Source organism: Notechis scutatus, chromosome 3 (assembly GCF_049901735.1).
Source record: "Notechis scutatus isolate UNSWTSFEM ecotype Mainland chromosome 3, rNotScu1.2, whole genome shotgun sequence".
In the NCBI taxonomy this organism is placed as follows: domain Eukaryota; kingdom Metazoa; phylum Chordata; class Lepidosauria; order Squamata; family Elapidae; genus Notechis; species Notechis scutatus.
This window is the reverse complement of record NC_142011.1, coordinates 124499851-124521640: the sequence shown is the minus strand read 5'-3', so window position 1 is coordinate 124521640 and position 21790 is coordinate 124499851. Positions and strand designations below refer to the sequence as shown.

The 21790-nt window shown below is 41.2% G+C and overlaps 1 protein-coding gene across 16 annotated transcripts in view; it reads left to right on the top strand.

The window, feature by feature from the left end:
* The window catches only part of CTNND2 (catenin delta 2), a 492160-nt gene extending 478376 nt beyond the window's left edge, over positions 1 to 13784 (top strand). For 13 of the 16 annotated variants that reach the window (XM_087961146.1, XM_087961145.1, XM_087961142.1 and 10 more), the window contains 2 exons: positions 11259 to 11332; positions 12515 to 13784. In XM_087961146.1, the coding sequence (XP_087817272.1) occupies positions 11259 to 11332; positions 12515 to 12775 (335 nt within the window). In that variant the 3' untranslated portion in view covers positions 12776 to 13784. Of the gene's footprint in view, positions 1 to 8081; positions 9068 to 11258; positions 11333 to 12514 lie in introns of those variants that run through there. The other 3 variants (XR_015748772.1, XM_087961151.1, XM_087961155.1) reach the window with 3 other exon arrangements.
* Positions 13785 to 21790: the final 8006 nt, after the last annotated feature.

The window sequence follows — 21790 nt, the reverse complement described above, 5'->3', positions numbered from 1 at the left end:
CTGAATGTCACCCAACTTCAGATAAAGTAACTAATACATTTGGAAAGATGGCATGAAAATCATCATATATTTAGAAACATTTTGTTACAAAAAAATAGCATAAAGCTAGATTTAATTTCAGCTGCATGTAAGGATTCTAATACTATCCAGATATTTCAATCTACAAATTCCATAATCCATTGTCATTGGCTGCGGTTGATGGAACTTGGCCATTTGAGGAGCCAAACACATCAACCTGGGAAAGGCTGGTTTAATACCATGCCTTTATTGGTGATTATAACCTCACTCAAGGGTTTAAATTCATTATACATTATGAACTTCTTTGCCTTTCCAAATGTTATATCAGTGACATCATCTAGAACAGGGGTCTCCAACCTTGGCAACTTTAAGACTTGTGGACTACAACTCCCAGAGTTCCTCAGCCAGCAAAGCTGGCTGAGGAACTCTGGGAGTTGTAGTCCACAAGTCTTAAAGTTGCCAAGGTTGGAGACCCCTGATCTAGAAGAACTCTGATATTGTTGTGTATATCAACTGCAAGGGGCTCTATTGTTCAAACAGGTGCACCTTGCATATGGACATCATCTTTTCTCCTTGTGTTACCATGAGACAGAGAAAAAGCTCACCATTGCCCTGGTGGGAAGAGAGATCTTTTCTTTATTGCTTCAAAGGATCTTAAGGGGAATAAAGGACATCTGCATTGGTCTATGTCTATTCATTTCTCCAAAATTCCACCCTTTATCGGTTTGAATGTTTTACATTTGTCTGGCTATTATGCTAATAATAAGAAATTGCTATTTTAGTAACTAATGTTATTGATTTTCAGGATATTTTTAATCATGGGTAGTCAGCTAAATCAGTGGCTCCCAATCTATTCAGCATCAAGGACCAGTTCTGTGAAGGGAGTTTTTTCCACAGACTAGGGAGGCATGGTTTCATGCTTTCCCTGGATCCCATGTGTGTGAAGATGGGGCTTTGCTCGCTTGTGCAGCCTGGTTCCTGGTGGGCCACAGACTGGTGTCAGTCCACAGACCGGGGGTTGGGGACCCCTGAGCTAAATGATATGCCATCAGTTGTGAAGTTCTGTACCAGCTAATGACCTCTTCTTCACCATAGGGACAATTTTATCTTTATTACACATCCCCTGTTAACCTCTTTTTTCAGCAAAATAAAGTTACGCCGATGGCTTTCTGGGATGAAAATGGGCGTTGGTTCTTACCTGATACGCCCCTTCTCGGCGAGCCGCGAGGAGCATCCAGAGACTGGGATGTGCTTCTGAGTCCTCTTCTTGCAGGCTGAGCTTTAGATGAGGAAACGCTCCGCCCCTCACGTGGTATCGCGCAGCGTCTCCCCAGTTTTTTGCGATAACGAGAAGAGAGGTTATTAATTCTATCTAATCTACTATTGGCTCCTTGGCTGAAGCAAGATTCCCCACCAGACGGAGAAATTAGGGTGGGGCTGGATGCTCCTCGCGGCTCGCCGAGAAGGGGCGTATCAGGTAAGAACCAACGCCCATTCTCCCTCGAGCCGCTCGGAGCATCCAGAGACTGGGACATACCAAAGCTGGGCTGTCCTACGGGTGGGACTCCGTCTGGCCCGAAGGCCCCTCCGGATCACTGATGACCCTCTGTAAGACCCGTCGGCCAAAGAGGCCTCCGCTGGAGGCGTACGTATCTATTTTATAATGTCTGATAAACGGGGACGGAGAGGTCCAGGTGGCTGCCCGACAAATGTCAGCGATGGGGGCTTGCGTGGCCCAGGCCGCCGAGGTGGCTGCACTTCTGGTGGAATGAGCGGTTATTCCACCCGGAGCGGGCAGAGAATGGGAAAGGTAGCACCTCGCAATAGTAGCCCTGATCCAGCGACTGATGGTGGAAGGAGAAACCTTAAGCCCCAGTGACCTGGGTTGAAAGGATAGGAAGAGGGATTCCGACCTTCGCATGGATTGAGTGCGCTTAATATATATACGTAAGGCCCTTCTAACATCTAGGGTGTGCCAGAGGACCTCCCTGCCCCTGGAGGGCCTAGGGCAAAATTTGGTAGAACCAGTTCCTGTGACCTATGGAAGGGAGAGTTAACTTTGGGTAGGAATGTGGGGTCAGGACGAAGGACCACCCGATCAGCGTGGAATACACATAGATCGCTCCTAACTGACAAAGCTGCTATTTCCAAACTTCGACGAGCAGAAGTAATAGCTACTAGAAAAACTACCTTAAAGGTGAGAAACTGAAGGGATGAATCCTCAAGGGTTCGAACGGGAACGTGTGAGAGAAACGAGGACCTTGTTGAGGTCCCATGTGGGGAACCTGTGAACAGTGGGAGGGCACAGGTTGGTGGCACCCTAAGGAAAGATCTAATTCGGGGTGATGAGAAAGGGAACCGTAGTTATCACAGGAGACCACGGTTGAGAGGGCAGAAACTTGTCGTCTCAGGGTGTTAGGTGCGAGGCCTTTACGGAGGCCTTCCTGAAGAAAATCTAGGATCTGAGCCACTGAGGAGAGAGGGGATCAATCTGAGACCCCACACCACTTGCAGAACCCTTTCCAAGTGGCATCGTAAATTGCGTGTAGTGGAAGGTCGCCTAGCGGCCAAAATAGTGTCGATGACTTGACTCGAGAGATTCTCACTAGTCAGACGGATCCGCTCAACCTCCAGACGGCTAACTGGGCCATTGAGGCCCGGATGCAGAAGGGGCCCTGAGAGAGGGAGACCCTGTCCGGGGGATCCTCCATGGGGGCGCTACCGATAAATTGCGAGATCCGCAAACCACGGTCGCCTGGGCCAATAGGGAGCCACCAGGAGAAGGTCTGCCCTCTCCTGAAGAAGTTTCTGTATTACCCTGGGAACTAACGGGAGCGGAGGGAAGGCATATAGGAGCCCTGGGGCCATGGGCAGCGCAGAGCATTGTGATTCTCCGACCGGTGAGATGGATACCGGGAGAAGAACCGTGGAAGCTGAGTGTTGGACGGGGAGGCGAAGAGATCCACCACCGGAAGGCCGAATATTCTGGACGCTTCCTCGAACAGGGATGGATGGAGACGCCATTCTGCCTGGTCCACCGTGGCCCTGCTCAGCCAGTCCGCCTGAGTATTGTCTACTCCGGAGATGTGTTCGGCCTTTAGTGATAGGAGGTTGGATTCTGCCCAGCGGCAAAGGCGCTCGGCTTCCTCATTAGCTGGATGGACTGGGTGCCGCCTTGCCTGTTGATATGGGCCTTGGCCGTGACGTTGTCCGTGAGAACGAGGACGTGATGTTTGCGGATCTGAGGAAAACTGCGCAGGGCCAGATGGACAGCGTGAAGCTCTAGCCAATTGATGCTGCACCTTTGCTCGGACGGCGACCATTTGCCCTGAGCCGAGAGCGAGTCGAGATGAGCGCCCAACCGGACAGGCTTGCGTCCGTAGTGACGGTGAGTCGTTGAGGTTCCGCGAAGAGATGGCCTCTGTTGATGGCGGGATTGGTCCACCATAGAAGAGACGTGAGGACCCTTGGAGGGACCCTGACTCTGGCCTTCGAGTTGCTTCTTCCGGATCGTGAATGGGAGCAGGAACCACTGGAGGGATCTGCTGTAGACGGCCCAGGGAATAATAGAGATGCATGACACCATTTTGCCCAACAATTTAGAGAGGTCCAGTAAGGCCACCTCCTTGAACGCCTGATCTGTTTGACCAGGGCCTGAATGCTAAGGAACCTCTCCTGGGAGAGGAAAACTCTTTGAGAAACCGAATCAATTATGGCGCCAAGTGGTTGATTCGTTGGGTGGAAGGGGTAAGTTGGCTCTTTTGCCAATTGACTAGGAACCCGTGTGCCTGGAAGGTGGAGAGTGACTCTGGTATCCCTGACTGCCTGGGATTTGGACGGGATAGAATAAGGATATCGTCCAAGTAGCAGTGGAGGCGGATAGAACGCTCCTGAGATGAGCCGCCAGAGCCGCCAGGACCTTGGTGAAGGTCCGGGGCGAGGCCAGTCCAAAGGGAAGGGCCACGATTGATAATGAAGGCTATTGTGACAGAACCTGAGGAATTTGAAATGGGAAGGCCTGATTGGAATATGGAGGTATGCCTCGAAAGATCTATGGAAGATAACCAGTCTCCCGCCTGGTGCCTAAAAGAATTGATTGCAAAGTGTGCATTTTGAATCTACGCTGGATAAGGTGACGGTTGAGCGCCGTTTCAAGTCCAGGATGGCTCTCCAACCCCAGAGTGTTTGGGCACCACAAAGAGATGGGAGTAAAACCCCTTCCTCTCTGATCCGGAGGGACAGGTTGAATGGCCTGGATGTCAAGAAGATGATGGATGGCTGCATCCATTAGTGCACGCTTGGAGGGATCCCTTGAGGAGGGGGAGGGGAAGAAACAATCAGGGGGAGCGGACCTGAACTCCAGGGCGAGGCCAAACCTGATTGTGTCCCTAACCCATGCATCGGAAGTGGATATGTCCCATTGGGCGGCGAAGTGGCTGAGGCGGCCGCCAACGGGGGGAGGAAGAGGCTCTACCTTCTGCGGTAGGGCCTTCCTCCCGATCCCCGAAAGGGTCTCTTGTAGCCGCCACCGCGTCTGGATCTGTCGCCCGGGTCCGAGCGGTCCTGGGATCGGAAGGAAGGGGTCCCAGGAAATCTGGGCGGGAAGGGGTTGGTAGAAGGGGCGTGGAAAGCTCCTCCGAAGGGCTGAGAGCCCCTGGCCTCCGACCTTCGAAAAAGGGAGGGCAAATACTTTCTTACTGCGGCCCCCGACCAGCAGTGGTTCCAAAGCTGGGCCAAACAGTTTATCTCCGTAATGGGGGCAGTGGCCAGCTTGACCTTATTCTTTACGTCCGCCTGCCAGTGTTTGAGCCATAGCATGCGCCTAGCCGTGACATGCGGCGTGATGGCCCTGGAAGAAAATTTTATCGACTGGTAAGTGGCGTCAGCCGAGAACTCGGCTGCAGCCACTAACTTCGCTATATCCTGGTGAGCTCTGAGATTGGAAGCAGGGATGTGGTCCTTGAGCTGACGTAGCCAGCGGATAGAGGACCTCGTGAAAAATGAGGCGGCCGTAGCTGACTTAATGGCCCAGGCGTCAGATAGGTGAGCCCTGCGTGCGCTGCTCCGCCCGCCTGTCCTCAGGTTTCAAGGCCTCTAGGGCCTCACTAGGGGTAGAGGAGGAGGCTAGACCCACAATGGGGTCATCGACCTCCGGGATATTCAGGAGGTTAGACAGAGCCGAATCGAGATTAAAGAATCTCTTGTCTTGGCTAGAGGGAGTGGGAGGGGTCCCTGAGGAGGTAAGTTGCTTCGCTACCAGATCTACGAAGATGGGAGGGGATGGGATGACCTCAGCTTCCACCACTGGTTGGGTGAAAATGGAGTCTTCCGGGCCCTCTGGGACAGGGGGTTTCTGCAGCGGACTGTGAAAGAGGCCAGAGACATTCTTGGCCTTAAGGAGGAGGGACTTGAACATATGCGGTTTAAACAGCCCCCAAAGGAGGGTTGGTCGGGAGAAGGGTCCTCGTCCTCCGACATCTCCCCTTCCATGATGTCAGCCTCTAAGGGGTTCACTGTAGCGGAGGATCCCATCCGGGAATCCTCTTCCTCTTCCCCTGAAATCCCCAAAGTCCCCTTCCTCCTCCACCTGGGCCCCAATCGGAGGAGGGCTGTCCCTCTGAGAGAGTACCTGATCAACTGGGGGACCGGTTGTGGAAGGGATCTGATAGATATCGAGTCGTGCTCGGAGGCTCATGGAGAGAAGCCTGATCTTGTCATGTGTTGTAGTCCCTCTGCTATGCCCTGGCGGATGGCTGATTCCATCCAAGCCCTGATGTGAGGTGGAACCTCGGAGGTAGAGGGTTCATCGTGGCGCAGACCAGCGGCTGTGGGTGTAAAGGTGGCTTCGGGGTCCGTCTGGTCGGGAAGTCCGGGGTCGGAAGACCCTGGAAGCGAACTGCGCCTAGGTAGGGAAGAGGGGGTCTGAGGGGAGAGATTGAGCAGAGGTAGAAGGGTTTGGAGGAGGAGGTATTGACGGCTCCGAGCGGGACTCCCTTGAACGCCGGTCAAACTCTTTTTTCCAACGCTTTGTGGCGCCTTAAGGCGTCCACGTTGCGGCCTTGGAAGGTTCCTTGTCCTGTCTAGAGCCCTTAGGTTCCTTGTCCTGCCTGCGCAAGTAGTGGGACTTTGCCTTAGCCTTCAAAGAAGGACGTTTAGAGGGATTGTCGTCTGCCATGTTAGATACAATTACTAGCAAAGGCGGTTGGCACGCCCAGATCAGGCCTGGATGAGGCCGGGTGAAGGTGAAGCTGGCCCTCTCCCCTTTTGGAATTTGTTGTGTACAGAGATAACAGTAAGGTATCTAAGAAATATAGTATGTACAGAAAAATAGATACTCTAATATAAATCTTCCTTATCCTTTTGATTGATTTTTATCTTTATTATGCTTTGTACCAAATGTATATACAGGTTATCCGTATATATTTATATATGTACGAAAAAATATTATTGTACAAGACAAAAAGTTATTTTTTTTTTTTTTTTTTTTTTAATATATTCCTTTTGTATATGTATTAAGTATATATATATATAGATAGATTTTTTTTTTTTTTTTTTTTTTTTTTTAAACAGTAACCGTAACAGTGAGAACTTCGTATATCTCAGTACAGGCCAATTAGTCAAATAAACACCTGAGGCCTATGGTAGAAGAAGAGCCTCTGGCAGCAGGCCTCCAGACAAGAAAAATAAAACCGGAGGGGGCTGCAACCGCCGAAAACGGGCTGCGGGAGGCCAACAAGTAATACAAGGGCCAGCCAGGTGGAAGAAATGGGCAGCTAAGCTCTGACCCAAGGCCTGGGGCTCCAATTCGCCGCAGCAAAGAAATTCAAAATGGCGCCCGACCACGATGCGGAGCCAAAATGGCGGCCGCAAGCTGAACCGTCGGGACGCTTCGGGACGGAAGGGAGGGCTTCGCTGGTCAGCACAGCGCCTAGGGCCCTAGGGGCGATGACCCTCCCGATCGGTGTTTAAGGTGGGGGGAATCCAGCAGTAAAGAAAACGCGTGCCACGAGGCAACGCGGAGGCAGCAAGCGATCAGATAAGGGTGGGGGTCGCGCTATCGCGCTGCGAGCCCGCAGCCTTGCCCCAAGGACGGAAAAAATTTTCCCTTAAGTCCAGACCCTTTGCGCAGGAGGAGGAAGGAAAAGCAAACCTTATCAAGACGAGAGGGTTGTAATAGTAAAGAAATGTGCGATCAGCCAAGGAGCTCTCTGAAACACAGCCTGACTCTTCGAGGCTGAGCAAAAGACTGGGAGACGCTGCGCGATACCACGTGAGGGGCGGAGCGTTTCCTCATCTAAAGCTCAGCCTGCAAGAAGAGGACTCAGAAGCACATCCCAGTCTCTGGATGCTCCGAGCGGCTCGAGGGAGAATGAGAGTATGGTCACCATACACAGAGCAAAGGAAGTTTAGTTTTCTACTCATCTGTCTCTACAGGGAATATTTTAAAGAGACTAAAGCAATTTATTTAGTGAAAAGGGTAACATTTATCAATTTTGTTGACAAGCCATAGACTGGCGTGACACAGAACTAAATTGAACCTGAAGTTCATAATTTCTCAATGTTTTATAAGGTTATCATAATAGGAATAACAGGAAGTTTTCTAATAATAAGAACATCTGTAGGTGGTACCATCTAAATCAAGGATTTTCAAACTTTACCAGCATGCAAAACCTGTTAATTAAAAAAATTAATCAGAGGCAAAGCCATAATGCGCACAAACATCTTTCTAGAAAAAGAGAGGTTCCAAGATAAGCTGACACCTTGCCTTTTCTACTATATCTTTAAAAATGTTGTATATACCCCTGATTATTTTTGAATAAAAGGATATATATATATATACACATAGTTCTTATTTTCTCACAGAACCTCATCAAATTCTTGGAACACAATTGAAATATCCTTACCTAAATATGTATGTTGAGGGAGTAAAAGGACAAGCTGGAGGAAAACTATTTAAAAACATTAGATTATTGAGTGTTACCTGTAGTAAAACCAAATGGATTCACTGCTCTAGATTATGATGCTTGACAGCTGTTCCTTTCAGCAATTTTGTTTGATAATAGGAGACTAGTCTCTCAAGAGCTGTCATTCTAAGTTTCTTGTTAAACAGCAATGCCATTCCATCATATCATGACACCATATACCCCAAACGTCATCCACTGGAGCCAAAAGAAGAAATGAACTCTACAAGAACAATAATCCTGATCTTCTGAAGTCCATCAATCCTTCATTAGATAATTGATTCATCAAGAGGTAGAAGAACTTTTGAAGAACTGCAAAACAGCAACAGATAAGGTATTGTTTAGAATTGGATTTTATGTTTAAGAGCCCATTTTAGCTTCTCCCCTAGTGTAATTTGTTGTGCTGATTCTTCATATTTGTGATGTAATGGGGGTAGACTTACGGCCTTGTTGAAGCAAATCTACAATGGGATCTGCTGCTTTTACACCCTCAATGCCATGCCTGGGTTGTGTGGGCCAAGTATATGGTTGACTACTCCTTACATAGCTACTGTATAAGTACAGCCTTGCTTGTTGGAATCTAATTGAGCAGTATAAAAAACAGACTCATATATGCTACAGTGGGAGCAGGTTTATTAATCTGTTCCATGCAAAGATAGCTAGTCTATCATTTTCTCACTTTTTAACCAGTGACATTTTGCAGAATTTTGTTATTCCAGTTCTTATGGTGTTTCATTCTTTCCCCTTGCTCCTCTATCTTGCATTTTAGTTGATACTGTACTAATGCATAGACAAAGATAGAAATCTCATTTTTGCCTTGCCAGATAGTCAAGTGACTTATGAGGCTAGACTTTCAAGCCAAAATAAATGTCATTTATAATAGCTTGTGTTGTTTGGTTATGAACAGAGATTACAAATCTTATTTTGCTTTTTACAGGCTACCAGAGCAGAGCTTGTGGCACATGGTTACCACATCAAATCTGAAGAGTAGATGAATTGCCACCTTGAGAAAGAGCTCAACTAACATGAAAGAAAACCAGAATCAACCAAACATTAAACAGTTCAATAAAGCATGATATGAAATCTCAGCATTGTGAGCCTTTCTTTTTAAACTCTGACAGATAATTTGCAGTCAGATTATTTTTTAGACTGAACTGAAGTTGCAGAGTCAGCAATAGTATGCAGCCATAAAAGTCTTGATCATGGCTGCACTATACTTGACATAGGAGACTATTAGGAATATGGAGCCATATTCCTTTTGAACCAGCTTTGGTGAGAAAGGGGAGGGAAATAGTACAGCTGTAGCAAGAACTTCCAAAGACTCCATCCATTATTGTCAGGTCTGATGGTTGCAGTTCTCTGAGTTTAAATCCCTTGAATCTGAAATTGCAGTCCGATTGTAAAAATACCTGATATGGTCAGTGAGTGATGTGGTAAGTTGCACAATCTCTCCAAAGAAATAGTCTTCAGTCTTGTTTTGATTCGACCTCATATAATCCTTTTATAAGACCTTCCCAACAAAAGAACACAGGAGATATGTCAAGACATCTTTCAAATAATTATGATCAGTTTACCGGTAACACTTGCATTTTCAAGAGCATTTTGAAATCAACTAATATTCAGGCCTCCTAAATTTCTTTTTACTCGTTGGGAAGAACATAAAACCAGTACTGCTTGTTTGCATAATTCTGGATATACCTACTATATGTGGGGGTTCCCGTTGTTAATATTAATGAAATATATTAAGGATGCTTCTTCTGGAACAGCTGTTGTCTGTTTAATGCTGATAGCTTTAGAATTTTAGCATCAGAAAAGCTAATTTTGATGTTATTAGCTAAATATGTATTCATTCTTTGAGGACTGATTCCCCCCAAAAAACGCAGGTAGATTTTTAATTTAATTTTGTATTTTAAAATGATGACTGATTAAATAATTTCATTAAAGTAGTTATTTACTATTGAATTTTAATATTTGCCCAACATGCATTTACAATGATCCCATCACATATTCTTAGCTGATTTCCAGGTATAAAGTCTATGTGAGTAAACACTTTCTCATATACATACTGTCTCATGATTTCTTATACACAAATATATTTCTGTAATACATATATATGCCCATAGTTTGCGTCTTGATAGTCATTTGTTGCTGGTGAACAATAAAATCTGGGGGAACGTAAAGGGGTACACTTGCTTGCTGGCAGCCTCACGTTACTCTTACTCCTAATTGAACATTCACAAAATAGAGTGCTATATTTGGCTTGTAGGCTTCAGAAACAATCCATACAAGTTATAAAATGGATTACTTCACAGAAAACTGGAGATTATTCTCTCATCATTTGGATAGGAAAGTCATTCATTTTCATTAACCATTGGTTGAATACTGAGAAAATAGATTCCCTGATGAAACCATCTAGAATAACTAACTTTTAAAAGTAATATATAGCCAGACATTCTAAGACCACAAGATCACTATGTATGTAAAATATATACATTTATAGTAATTAGGCAATGTTCCGTTTATATCAACTATAACATCTGACACCACTCATTTAAAAAATTCATCAGTTATATTGTGTATGTCTATAGTTCTATTATATCTACCCTTTCAGTGGTTTCCCACTCACTAAATATGAGAGCAAAGAAAGTCAGAATTTTTGGCTGAGCATTGGAGTATATACTACCTTAAATAAACAAAGAATATTTTCCTAGAAAAATTCAGGAATCAAATATCTCTTGAACCATTCTTAGTGATCCAGGAGTTGTATTCTGCATTGGGTTCTGAAAAAGTAATTTTTTGTGACAGCACAATCTTTTTGATACAGCTTTCAACTGAACATTCATACATTTATTTATGGCTCTGCAAAGCACAGAATGATTTAGCAAAGCATTCCTACACACACTGCTCTCTTTCCGGTGTGCTGTTATCCCTTAATCTCTGGTTTGCTAATTCATCTTGAACAGACAGAGTCAATTGTTCATTGATGTGAGATTGATTTCACAGCTACTTCTCACTGTTAAAATGTTTTCAAGAAATCTGTATGTAGTAAGTATCTATGACTGGCTTTGGTACAGCATAAAGATTTCTAGTTTCCTGATATATGGAAGGGATGAAATTTAAACATGTCAGTCACATGTTCTTTCTTATAGATGACTCATGTGGGGATCAGTAAATCACTGCTAATAAAGGCTTATTGAAATTGCTCTACCACTGCTACTAGTTCATACATATAACATACATTTTGCCTAGTAACATAATTCCTATTTCTCCCACTTCTAGGTCAGAACTCTGGAATCTCTACTTTGTATAGAAATTCTTACGGTGCACCTGCTGAAGATATCAAACACAACCAGGTAAGTGGTAAATCAACCTACTCCCTTTTGAAGTAAAAAAAATAAATTGATTAACATAGCTGCAATAATTTTAAAGAATCATAGCTGAAAAAGTAGTTTTGAAATCTTTTAGTTTCCTGGCAATATTATTCAATATCTCTTAATATATTTTTTCACATTTTTTGTGACATATATGTGTATAAGAGAAAAATGAGGCTAGGAAACTCCATTACGCAGGAAGTTGCTGATGGGATTCTGTTGAGAAGAATGTGAGAAAGTGAAAGATAGGTGACTATTCTATGTGACTGGACTAAACAGAAATGCCTGTTTCTGATTCAAACTTTCTGATCTGAAAACATTACTGCAAGCTGCAGCCAGGATATTTTTTAATGTTACAAAAATCTCAGTTTCCACTTTCTTATATTTCAAATTCCATAGGTTTGAATAGAATTTTTTTTAATTAGAAAACAAAATATTTTTCTTCTAAAAGAATTATTTCCTAAAAATCAATTATAAAACAAACAAGCAAATAAGCAAATTGATAAGCAGGGAACAAGAAACATGAACAAAAATGAATGGGTTAAGTTATCATATTTGCATTTTGATGCGATACCTTATGAACTCTTATTATAGCTTTAGGGTTATGTGATATACAAGTATGAAATAACTAGTAGCAATAATATGGATCAGGGCCTATAAAGGGATATGAGGTTGGGAAGTGTGCAAATGATCTGAAATGAGAAGACTTGCCCTGAAAGAGTCTAGATATCTCTTTAAATATAAATTTAAAGATTTAAATAATTTAAATAAATATATGTCTAAATATATGAATTTACTGATGGACAAGCATTCCTAATATTGTTCACATTCTGCAATCTGAGATCCTCCACCCACAAATCATGTGTAAAAGTTTAATGTGAAGTTTATTCTGCCCCTTTTTTGAGGAAAACCTCTGTTAAATGTGCTTGAAAATGCAAATGTAAAGCAATCTTTGGAGAAAGATCAAGCAGAAAAGTGACATTCATCCAGGAAGACTAAGATGTTTTCTGTAATAGCTGAAATGTTGGTAATGTTCACATTGTCTGTCTAATAAGTCCCACTGAAGTAGAACCTTGCTCTGCACTCTTAAGAGACATGGCAGTTTGTTTCCCATCATTATAGTTGTCTTCCCTAACAAGCCAAGACTTCTTATTCTGTTGACAGGTTTCAACACAGCCGGTCCCACAGGAGCCCACAAGAAAGGAATACGAACCATATCAGCCATTTCAAAATTCATCAAGAAACTATGATGAGTCCTTCTTTGAAGACCAAGTGCATCATCGCCCACCTGCCAGCGAGTACAATATGCACCTGGGACTCAAGTCCACTGGCAACTACGTTGATTTCTATTCTGCTGCTCGGCCCTATAGTGAACTCAATTATGAAACAAGCCACTATCCAGCCTCTCCAGATTCCTGGGTTTGAGATTTGGGCAAGAAAAAAAGAAGAGGTCCAGGAACTGTGCATGTGCATGCATATCACAAGACATTCTTTTCCTGCAAATTTAGTTTGTTAAAGCCTGTTCCATAGGAAGGCCCTAATACTCAGTCTGGAACAATTAAGGTATCTTTAGATGGCTAAAATAATGGGAAACTAAGCGCGGGAGTGTTATTAGGAAGAGTGGGATGTGTATCTATTTCTGTATCTATAGAATCCTATCTCTTAAATATAGATATAGAAATATACTGGGGGGAGGGCAGCTTTGCAGTTGACCTTGTAATGTAGAGTTTAAAACAAATAGTACTGTACACTGAATGTGGCTGAAGGAAGTTAGGGAAGTTACAACCATTGAAGTGAGTCCAGAGTTAAGCACAAGAAAATGAACAGTTTACAAACCTTATGGGGGACAGCTTCTCACCCTTTGTTTCCTCTCTTCATCCATTGTGAATTTAGGCTTCAAGTTGCATTTGGGATTTCCTCTGTACAGCAAGATGTTTCTTGCCTTTTGTTAATGCATTGTTGTAAAGTATTTGATGTACATTACAGATTTAAAAACCAGAGAGAAAGAGAGAGCAACGTGCATTGTGTATATTACATCAATGCCACAGTGTTTCTTCATCTATGGTTCTAAATATTGCTTCAATTACACAACTTTGAAATATGTATGAATTTCCAGGGGTAGGGGAGGGTTTTTTCTTTTTTTTTCTTTTCCTTTTTTCTTTTCCCCAGTATGTTTTAACAGGAGAAAACAAAAACTGATATTTAGCAGTATTGTTCGTTCTGATATGTGAATTTGTTTGTGGCAACTAAAAAAAAAGGCATTCAGCAGTTTCTGACAATTAACATTCATCATTCCACACTCCTTGTCAACAAAGTGCTTTTTCACTGCCTAAAATTTTAGATGTAGATATTTGAAATAGATTTTTTTCATTTATACCAGTTTTCTTTATGATGATACAGTGTTGAAAGAAAATAAATTACAATTGATCTGTCATCCATATTTGCTAAGAATGTCTATTTCCAAGATCCTTAATCAAAATATACATTCTTGCTCATGTATGTACGTATGTGTGTGTCTGTCCTCAAAACGTGTGCATACTATTTTGTGTGTACATTTGTGCAACATAAAAGTGTGTTCCATCATGGTGTTGCCAGACATAATAGAATTATGTTTTGTGTATAAGAATCTGGTGGCCTTCAGATGAAATCCATTTTGCACGCTCATACACAAAAAGAAACAGGTGTATAGGCTTGTGTAGCAATACATTTGGGTGTTGTTTTTGTTGTGTTTCTGCTTTGGATGGAAGGCAGTTTTGTATACTTTTTTCTAATATTTCAAGCCAAAATGTTGAATGGGAGAGGGAGTTTTGCACTAGTAGAGTTGTTTCACCAATCTGATAAGGAAAAGATCTATGCTCTGCTGACACTTCTAGCAAGGAAAACAAAGTATAGTGGGAAGGAAAGCAGGAGGAGCTTTGTAACTTTCATTATTACAGCAACCCCCTAAGTGGAAAATGGAATCTGGGGCATTGCTTGAGATGCTCTGCTGGCTCCAAAGTAAACTAGTTCAGCAGAAGAATAAACAAAATTTCATAGAAAGGTCAGCACCGAGTGATGGGTTCTAATTTGTATCCTAATCTACCCATCCCCAAATAGTATAAAAATACCAAACATTTTGTCAGTTTTAAACACATATCTAAAGAAGCCTAGTCTACATGTGAGAAACATTGGTAAGTATAAGCAATCCTCTGTAACACTTCATAGGGTATTGTCATTCTCTTCCATCCTGTGGTGGTGCAACACATCACCTTCATGTGTGAAGGCCATCGGACACCGGCAATAGCTTAGATGCCTCATTGCCCATGAGAAATAATAATCATTTCTGGTTAGCCAAATCATTTCAGGCAGACCAGAAAATGGTAGGAGAATCAAGATGTTCAGCTATCCAACTGTTGTGAAGTTAGAGTAGAATTCAATTAACACATGCTGCAAAATTAATCTGAATTATTTTAATATCTGGTAATTGATGATCAAGTGATAGGACCTGCATGATGGAAGTCTTTTGAGGATGTCATTTATCTAGGCTTCAGGCTAAATTTTGTTTTAAGAAACAAAGACAGTTTTAGGTCTATGGTCATAGTTTCAGCTTTTCACCTTTAAGTGACTAAATATTTGTGAGTTGTTAACTCAGACCAGATACAACAGAAGCAAAGGCATATCCATAAACAAGATTTACTGGTCTTTTTTAAAAAAGTAACAAATTACTGAATTAAAATGTGTGTCTTAGCATATAGTGCATCCCTATGCTTGGTAGTAACAGCCATGTAGATATTTGTTTTAAATGAAGGGGTAGTTGCTGTACTTGTTGCCTGCTTAAAATCTTGTAAGAACTGGGCAGCAAATATTACATGTACAGCAAGTGATATGAGCTCCCTAAATCCACAGCACCCTCCATTTCTGCTAGGCCACTTCTCACCCTGAAGTCTCTCAGGAGAACTTCAGAAACTATCACATATGTAGCACAAGCAACTGTATTAGTTGAACTCTTGACTACTGATCCTTTTCCAGTCTGTTTTGTCTGTCCCATTACTAATATACTGTATAACCAAAAGTCACCAATGTGACAGGAATGATTTTGAAAACTTGACTGATTTTTTCCCCTCCTGTGAGAATATTGTCCCACAAACAATTTGAAAGATGAAATGTTTTTTCTGAATACTGGTTTGGGCTAGGGATGAGTAACCAAGACTGTGCCCTCAATTTGCAAAGGATGAGAACTAGGCCAAAATAGTTCATCCACTACCACTCTACAAGGTCATTGTAGAAGCCACCTGTGGTATCCCAGGATTATGTCCAATTGTTGATGCTCAAAAATCTTTGCCGTGAAATCTGCGAACAGTTGAGAAGGTAGTATTTTATTTATGCATTTCTCTGTCTTCTCCAGTGCTTATAAGGACAGGTGTGTGAGGTAGATTGGAATAAGAGAGTAAATGACTGGTCATAGGTCACCCCAGTGAGTTTCCATCATTAAGAATGGATAAGATGTTAGAAGCAGATCCAAACTCAATCTTCCCAGTCTTAATCCCACAATTTAGCTATTCCACTATATTGTGTCTCTATTTGAAAGGATATAATAATTGAAGGAGAAGGCTTGATAAGGCTTTTCCCTATAACTAAAGGCTTGGTGTAGGGCCAGAGGTTCAAAGATAGGAATTATCATCATCAAGCTTAATGAAAAACCAAAAAAATATTAAGATCTAAGTACAAAGTGAGCTAGCTGCAAGTGAAGACGGAAAAAAAATCTGATAAGGGTGTATGACAAACCATATACAGTGCATCATTAAACAAATTGATAACAAAAAGTAATGGCTAAATCATGAATAACACTAAACCAGCAGGTCTTTTAGGCATGGTTTGTTGAATTGTTTTTGATGCTGCAGGGCTCACCATGTGTTTGTGTGATGTTGTGGGGGGATTTCCTATGTATGGGTCCTTTTTGTTGGGTTTTATGTGTGAGAGATTCTTTAATAGTTTAGAAGTCTTGTGCATTTTTATCAGTTTGTTTCGCTTTTGTGGAGTATTTTTATGTAGAGTGTATGTTTGGGGGATTTTTGTGGTGTGATTTTGTCTGTGTGGTATGTGTGAGCATTTATGGATATGTATTTGAAAGGTGTTCTTGCCTTGCCCTTTTATTCATTGGACAGATAAAGTAGAAGCAGCAATTTACAAATAAGCCAGAATTCTGGGCTCAGACATCACAATAAGCCTTGATTAAAATGAACCATGGTACTTCACATTGTGCTTAGTTACCAAATAAGCCATGGGGTGTTGCTGAGGGTGAGTTCAAATGTTCAAATAATTTAAAAATAAGCAAAACAAATTCTAGCTAAGCTTATTGTTATGGGCAAATACTAATTTCCAATACATGTATGAGTTGGGATTACTCAAGAGAAAATTGTAAAGTATGTAAAAGGTAAGTTTTCCAAAAGGCATAAATCAGACTAGCACTTGAACCACTAACATTTGAAGTAGATTCGTAGATTTTTCTGTCTAAACATTTTAAAAACTTTATTGCATTTGATTTCCCATGCCACCTTATTTTTAACCTGCAGTAGCAAATATATGTACAGAAGGACTTTCAGAGGGGAATTTTAGGATTCCAATGAACTGCCAAAACCATGTTCTAGGTGGCAAAGCCAGTCCTTCCCTCCTAGCCAATTTTGGTTTTGCTTTGTGCTCTTTTTTTTCAAAAGGAAGAAATATTACTAAACACCTTCATTTTCTTCAGTCAAGTAGTAGCTCCTAAAAAAGAGGGATTTAAAAATGTATAAAATGTATTTGCTGTACTGTAAAAATGTTCGGTTTTTAAAGCAAACCATATTAGACTCTTGATCACTTGTGTAGATCTCAATATAAAAATTCATTGTTTTACTAAGATGCTATTTATGATCGAAAAGAAATGGCTTCACTATTATAATACTATCAAAACTGCACTATCAGAAGCAATATTAAGTTTAAAAAGTGGACATTTCAAGAATAAAATATTACTTAAACCATATTAACATTGAAACTATGTTTTGGTGATGTACAAATTCCCAAAAGTTAAATAAATGTTGCCAGGTAAAATGGCAAAAAGGATTAAAAATAATACAATAAGAATCAACAGAAAACACTGTTTCAATGTACGTGTTTCTAGCATGAACTGAGATTTTCTATCAATAAATCCCGCTGTACTGTGGAGAACAACTCTTCATAGCAATAGCACTTAGACTTATATACAGTCCCATAATGCTTTGTAACACTCTCTGGGCAGTTTATAATGTTAGCATATTTCCCCCAACTCTCTGGGTCCTCATTTTATCAACTTCAGAAGGATGGAAGGCTGAGTCAACCTTTGGCCCTGTCAGGTTCAAACTCAGGCTATGAGCAGAGTTATCCTGCGTCACTGCAGGCTAACCATTGTCCCCCTAGGGCTCCCAAGTACAGTGTGTAAAAAAGATAAAATCAAAGGCATGGATACGTAACAATGCCCTAGGATGAAGGAAATATTTCACCTATGATACCTCTAAAAGATTAGTAGAGTCTTATCAATTTCATCAGAGGCAAAGCACAATTTTTCAGAACCTTTCTATCATCTTCCATCCAAACTATTCTATCCTAATGGGCGGCCTAGATTAGTTAAATGGTTAGGGTTAGGGTCAGGGATGACTGATGTGCCAAATGACTTGCAATGTCTGCCCAAGACTACCCAGAACAATCCATGGAAAGAGTGATTCGTATGTGGTTTATTTTCCATGGAAGAAAAAAGGATGGTAGTTGCTTAAAACACAATTGATGGCCCAGTTGAACAAAAGAGTTTATATGGGATTATGTACATTAGACTCTCCTTCAATAATACTCAGTATTTTGGTAGTTTCATTTAATTCAACACACATAACAAAGTTTCTCTCTAAAAGCACAGCAAAACATCATTCTTCTGCCTCATCTCTTCAACCCAGTCTTGTAAACTAAAAGGTAGCTCAATTAAAAAACACACAAAAACTCTTACAAGCACTTCATTTGATCCTTTACCCAAAGGCTTTACTTAGTAATCAAAGCATGGATTCCTCTCTTGCTGCCATCGCTAAAAGAATGTGACAAAAACCTGAATATTTATGAGTAATATAAAGCTTCTCTTTTATCTTATGTTATGCATATCCCAAGTAGTTACCTTAGAGAAATAGCTTTTTTCCCCCCTTTTTAAAAAAATAATACCCAGCTTTTTCTCTCTCGGGACAACTCACTCTTCCTTAGTTTACTGACTAAATCTTACCTGAAGACAGAGTTTGAGGGATTTTTTTTTTTTACTCATATAACACAAAAAATTCTGCAGCTTTTTCCTCACAAAGACCTGTATGCTCCTGGAGGTAAATCTGTTGCAGGCTGATATTGGTCAAGACCTGTCGCTTTCAATCTACCTAAAGTAATGAGCTGGGCCTTGCAAAACTTTGCAGAAGGTATTAAATGCATACCTGACAACCTTTCACCTCATCCAGTATAAGCCCCACCATTATTTAGAGTTAGCCTGAATTGCCAGTAGGTATTCCTGTGATTCACTGGAGAAGAACCTAATGCTGGGAACGGTTGAGGGCAAAAGAAGAAGGGGACAAAAGAGAATGAGGTGGCTGGATGGAGTCACTGAAGCAGTGGGTGTGAGCTTAAATGGACTCCAGAGGATGGTAGAGGACAGGAAGGCCTGGAGAAATGTCGTCCATTGGGTCGCAATGGGTTGGACACAACTTTGCAACTAACAACAACATTCCTGCAGCAGGTTATTAATCAGCAGACATAACTTGCCTAGAGGCAATGGTGAGGAAAATTCTTGTGGAGGACTAGAATGAGTCTTTCTGAAAAGTTGGACAAGAAAAGCAAGCAGAATGGGTAAGATCCAACTGTCAGAAAAAAAATTAAAGGGACTAAGGCTTTAGAACAGGAGTGTCCAACCTTGGCAACTTTAAGACTTGTGGACTTCAACTCCCAGAATTCCTCAGCCAGCTGCTTTAGAAGATGCTATTTTTTTTCACAATATGTTGGATGAAAAGCTACATTGTATGTGTGTGGTAGAGTATTGTTGCAGCCAGGGATGAGAGCCAGCAGGCCTAGTTTTTTTCCCTGTTATCTCTCTCAAAGACTCACCATGGACAAAAAAACCCTCAGAAAATAAGTTTTGCTACAAAGAGGTCACATTATGGGGTTTAATTTGTAGATTTTGTTACAAATCTTGTTACCTTCACATACTCCAACAATTGGATGTAAAGAGTTTTATGTCACAGTATCTATCAAAAGGTAGATACTATATTCATAGATATCAAGACAATATTGGCAGTCAGAAAGCTGAACAAAACAATATTTTTATAATAAAGTTTTCAATAATGCATGTATAAGAAATGGAATGCCATCTCTGTGCATAAGAAAGGGAATATCAACACCAATTGTAACTAATAGCATTAGCCTTAGGAGAGGGACAGACATTTATTTTCATCTGGAACATCCTTCCCTCCCATGCCATCAGAATGATTTGGCCTTCCCTCTGCCAATAAAAATACAATGGGTTGATACAGTTACAAACTACCTTTTTTTTTTTTTAGATTTCAGAGCATTATAATTAGCAAAGGTTTTAAGGACTGTGAATTCTGATAATTTAGAATGTCAAACTATTTTAATGGGATCTGAAACACCTCAGGGATTGTAATGTCCCCAAGTGCCATGAATAAACATTTTAACTTTGTAGAGTGCAAAAAACAAACAAACCATTGTTTCGAACTGCTAACACAGGTATCTTGATTTCCACTCAAATCCTTTAGAAACTTCAGAGTAGAATTTATCAATCTCAGTTATAATTTGGGGATAGATGCTATTTCTGCGATGATGCTAAGAAGCATGTTCTAGGCTTCTTTTCAGTCTGGGAAAAAAGCATGGAAAGACCATTGAACCAGTAACTCTTAATGGGAATGAAAATACTTTTGCACAGTTACAGTTATTTATAATACTACTAAAATTCTCATTGTCATGATCTTTAACTGGGCAAAAATAGTGCATCCTAGGACAATTTTTGAACCAACTTACTTCAAATGGGCTAACTTACAGAACATGTTCAAAATCCAGGATCCATGATTTCTGAGGGATTTAAATTTGGGGAGGTTGTGGCTGCTTCAGGCTACTAGTGGCTGCAGTGGTCATGAGTTCTTTACTTTCAATGTTTTGTGGCAGTTTCCCAGCCAGTCTTGTAATCCCTTGCTATCTGCTCCACACACAGCCAACTGCTACGAAGGGAAGCAAAGGAAGGAAAAGAGATTTCTGATGTCAGATTTTTGATGTCAGAATCCTGTCAGATTCGCAAAAGGAAACTAATTGAGAAAGCTGGCAGGAAATTGAAAGTAGCTCTGCTCCCATTGCTTTTTTGCCCACCTTGATTGTTCTGTTTCTCTGCTTAGGAAACAAAATATTTCATTATTTTTTTAATTTTATTTGTATCCCAGTTTTATTACTTTTACAAATAATTCAAGGTGGCAAACATGTCAAACACACCTTCCTTCTATTTTTCCCACAGCAACAATCCTGTGAGGTGAATTGAGCTGAAAGAGAGAGACCCAGCTAGCTTTCATGGCTAAGGTCATGGCCAGAACTCACAGTCTCCAGCTTTCTAGCCTGGTGCCCTTAATCACTAGACCAAACTCTCATGGGTTGTCTCGCCATATGCTAAAATGATGGAAGGCGCATCTATTGTGATCATTATACCCTTACTATGTATATATCCTTGCTATGGATAACATAAGTTATTCTCTATCAGTGACGACACAGTGAGGGAGCTCCTGGATATCATGAATTCTACATAGCACTTTACTGCTTTCTGTGTTATAAGGTCTTTCACAAAAAAACACCTCATTGCCTGAGAAAGAATCTTGTTAAAAAATGAATCATAGAACTAAGTCCACCCAAACTATTTGGATGCACAAATGTGAGGTAGTCTGCTCCTATTCATGCCTATTTTAGTTAGTCACCAAGTTATAGAAACCTCTGAGTTCTCTCAAAATCCAGAAAAAACTTGATTATTTTCCAGATCCAATTACAGATCTCTTGCATTTGTGTGATGATGTCGTCACCCAAAGCCTTTGCAGAGTCTGCATTCAAGTTGCTTAACATCAGCATAATCAACAGTAATTCACCACTTCTATATATGCCTTACTGTAGAAGCCAAAGGTAAGTTCTTTCTTCCTCTTTGGTCCCAAATATTTTTTGTACCTTGGCTGATATTTATAACCTCATCAAGAATAATGTATTTTCAATCATATTGAAAATAAAAGGTGACATGGGTGAGAAAAGGGCAAATTAGAGAAACAAAAAATTAAAAACACTTTCTCCAGCTCAAATATAATATATACATTGCTGAAGAGCATATTCTAAGTCATGGAATCATTAATGTTCATCCTGCAACCTAGAAAATAAGCAGAACTCCACTCT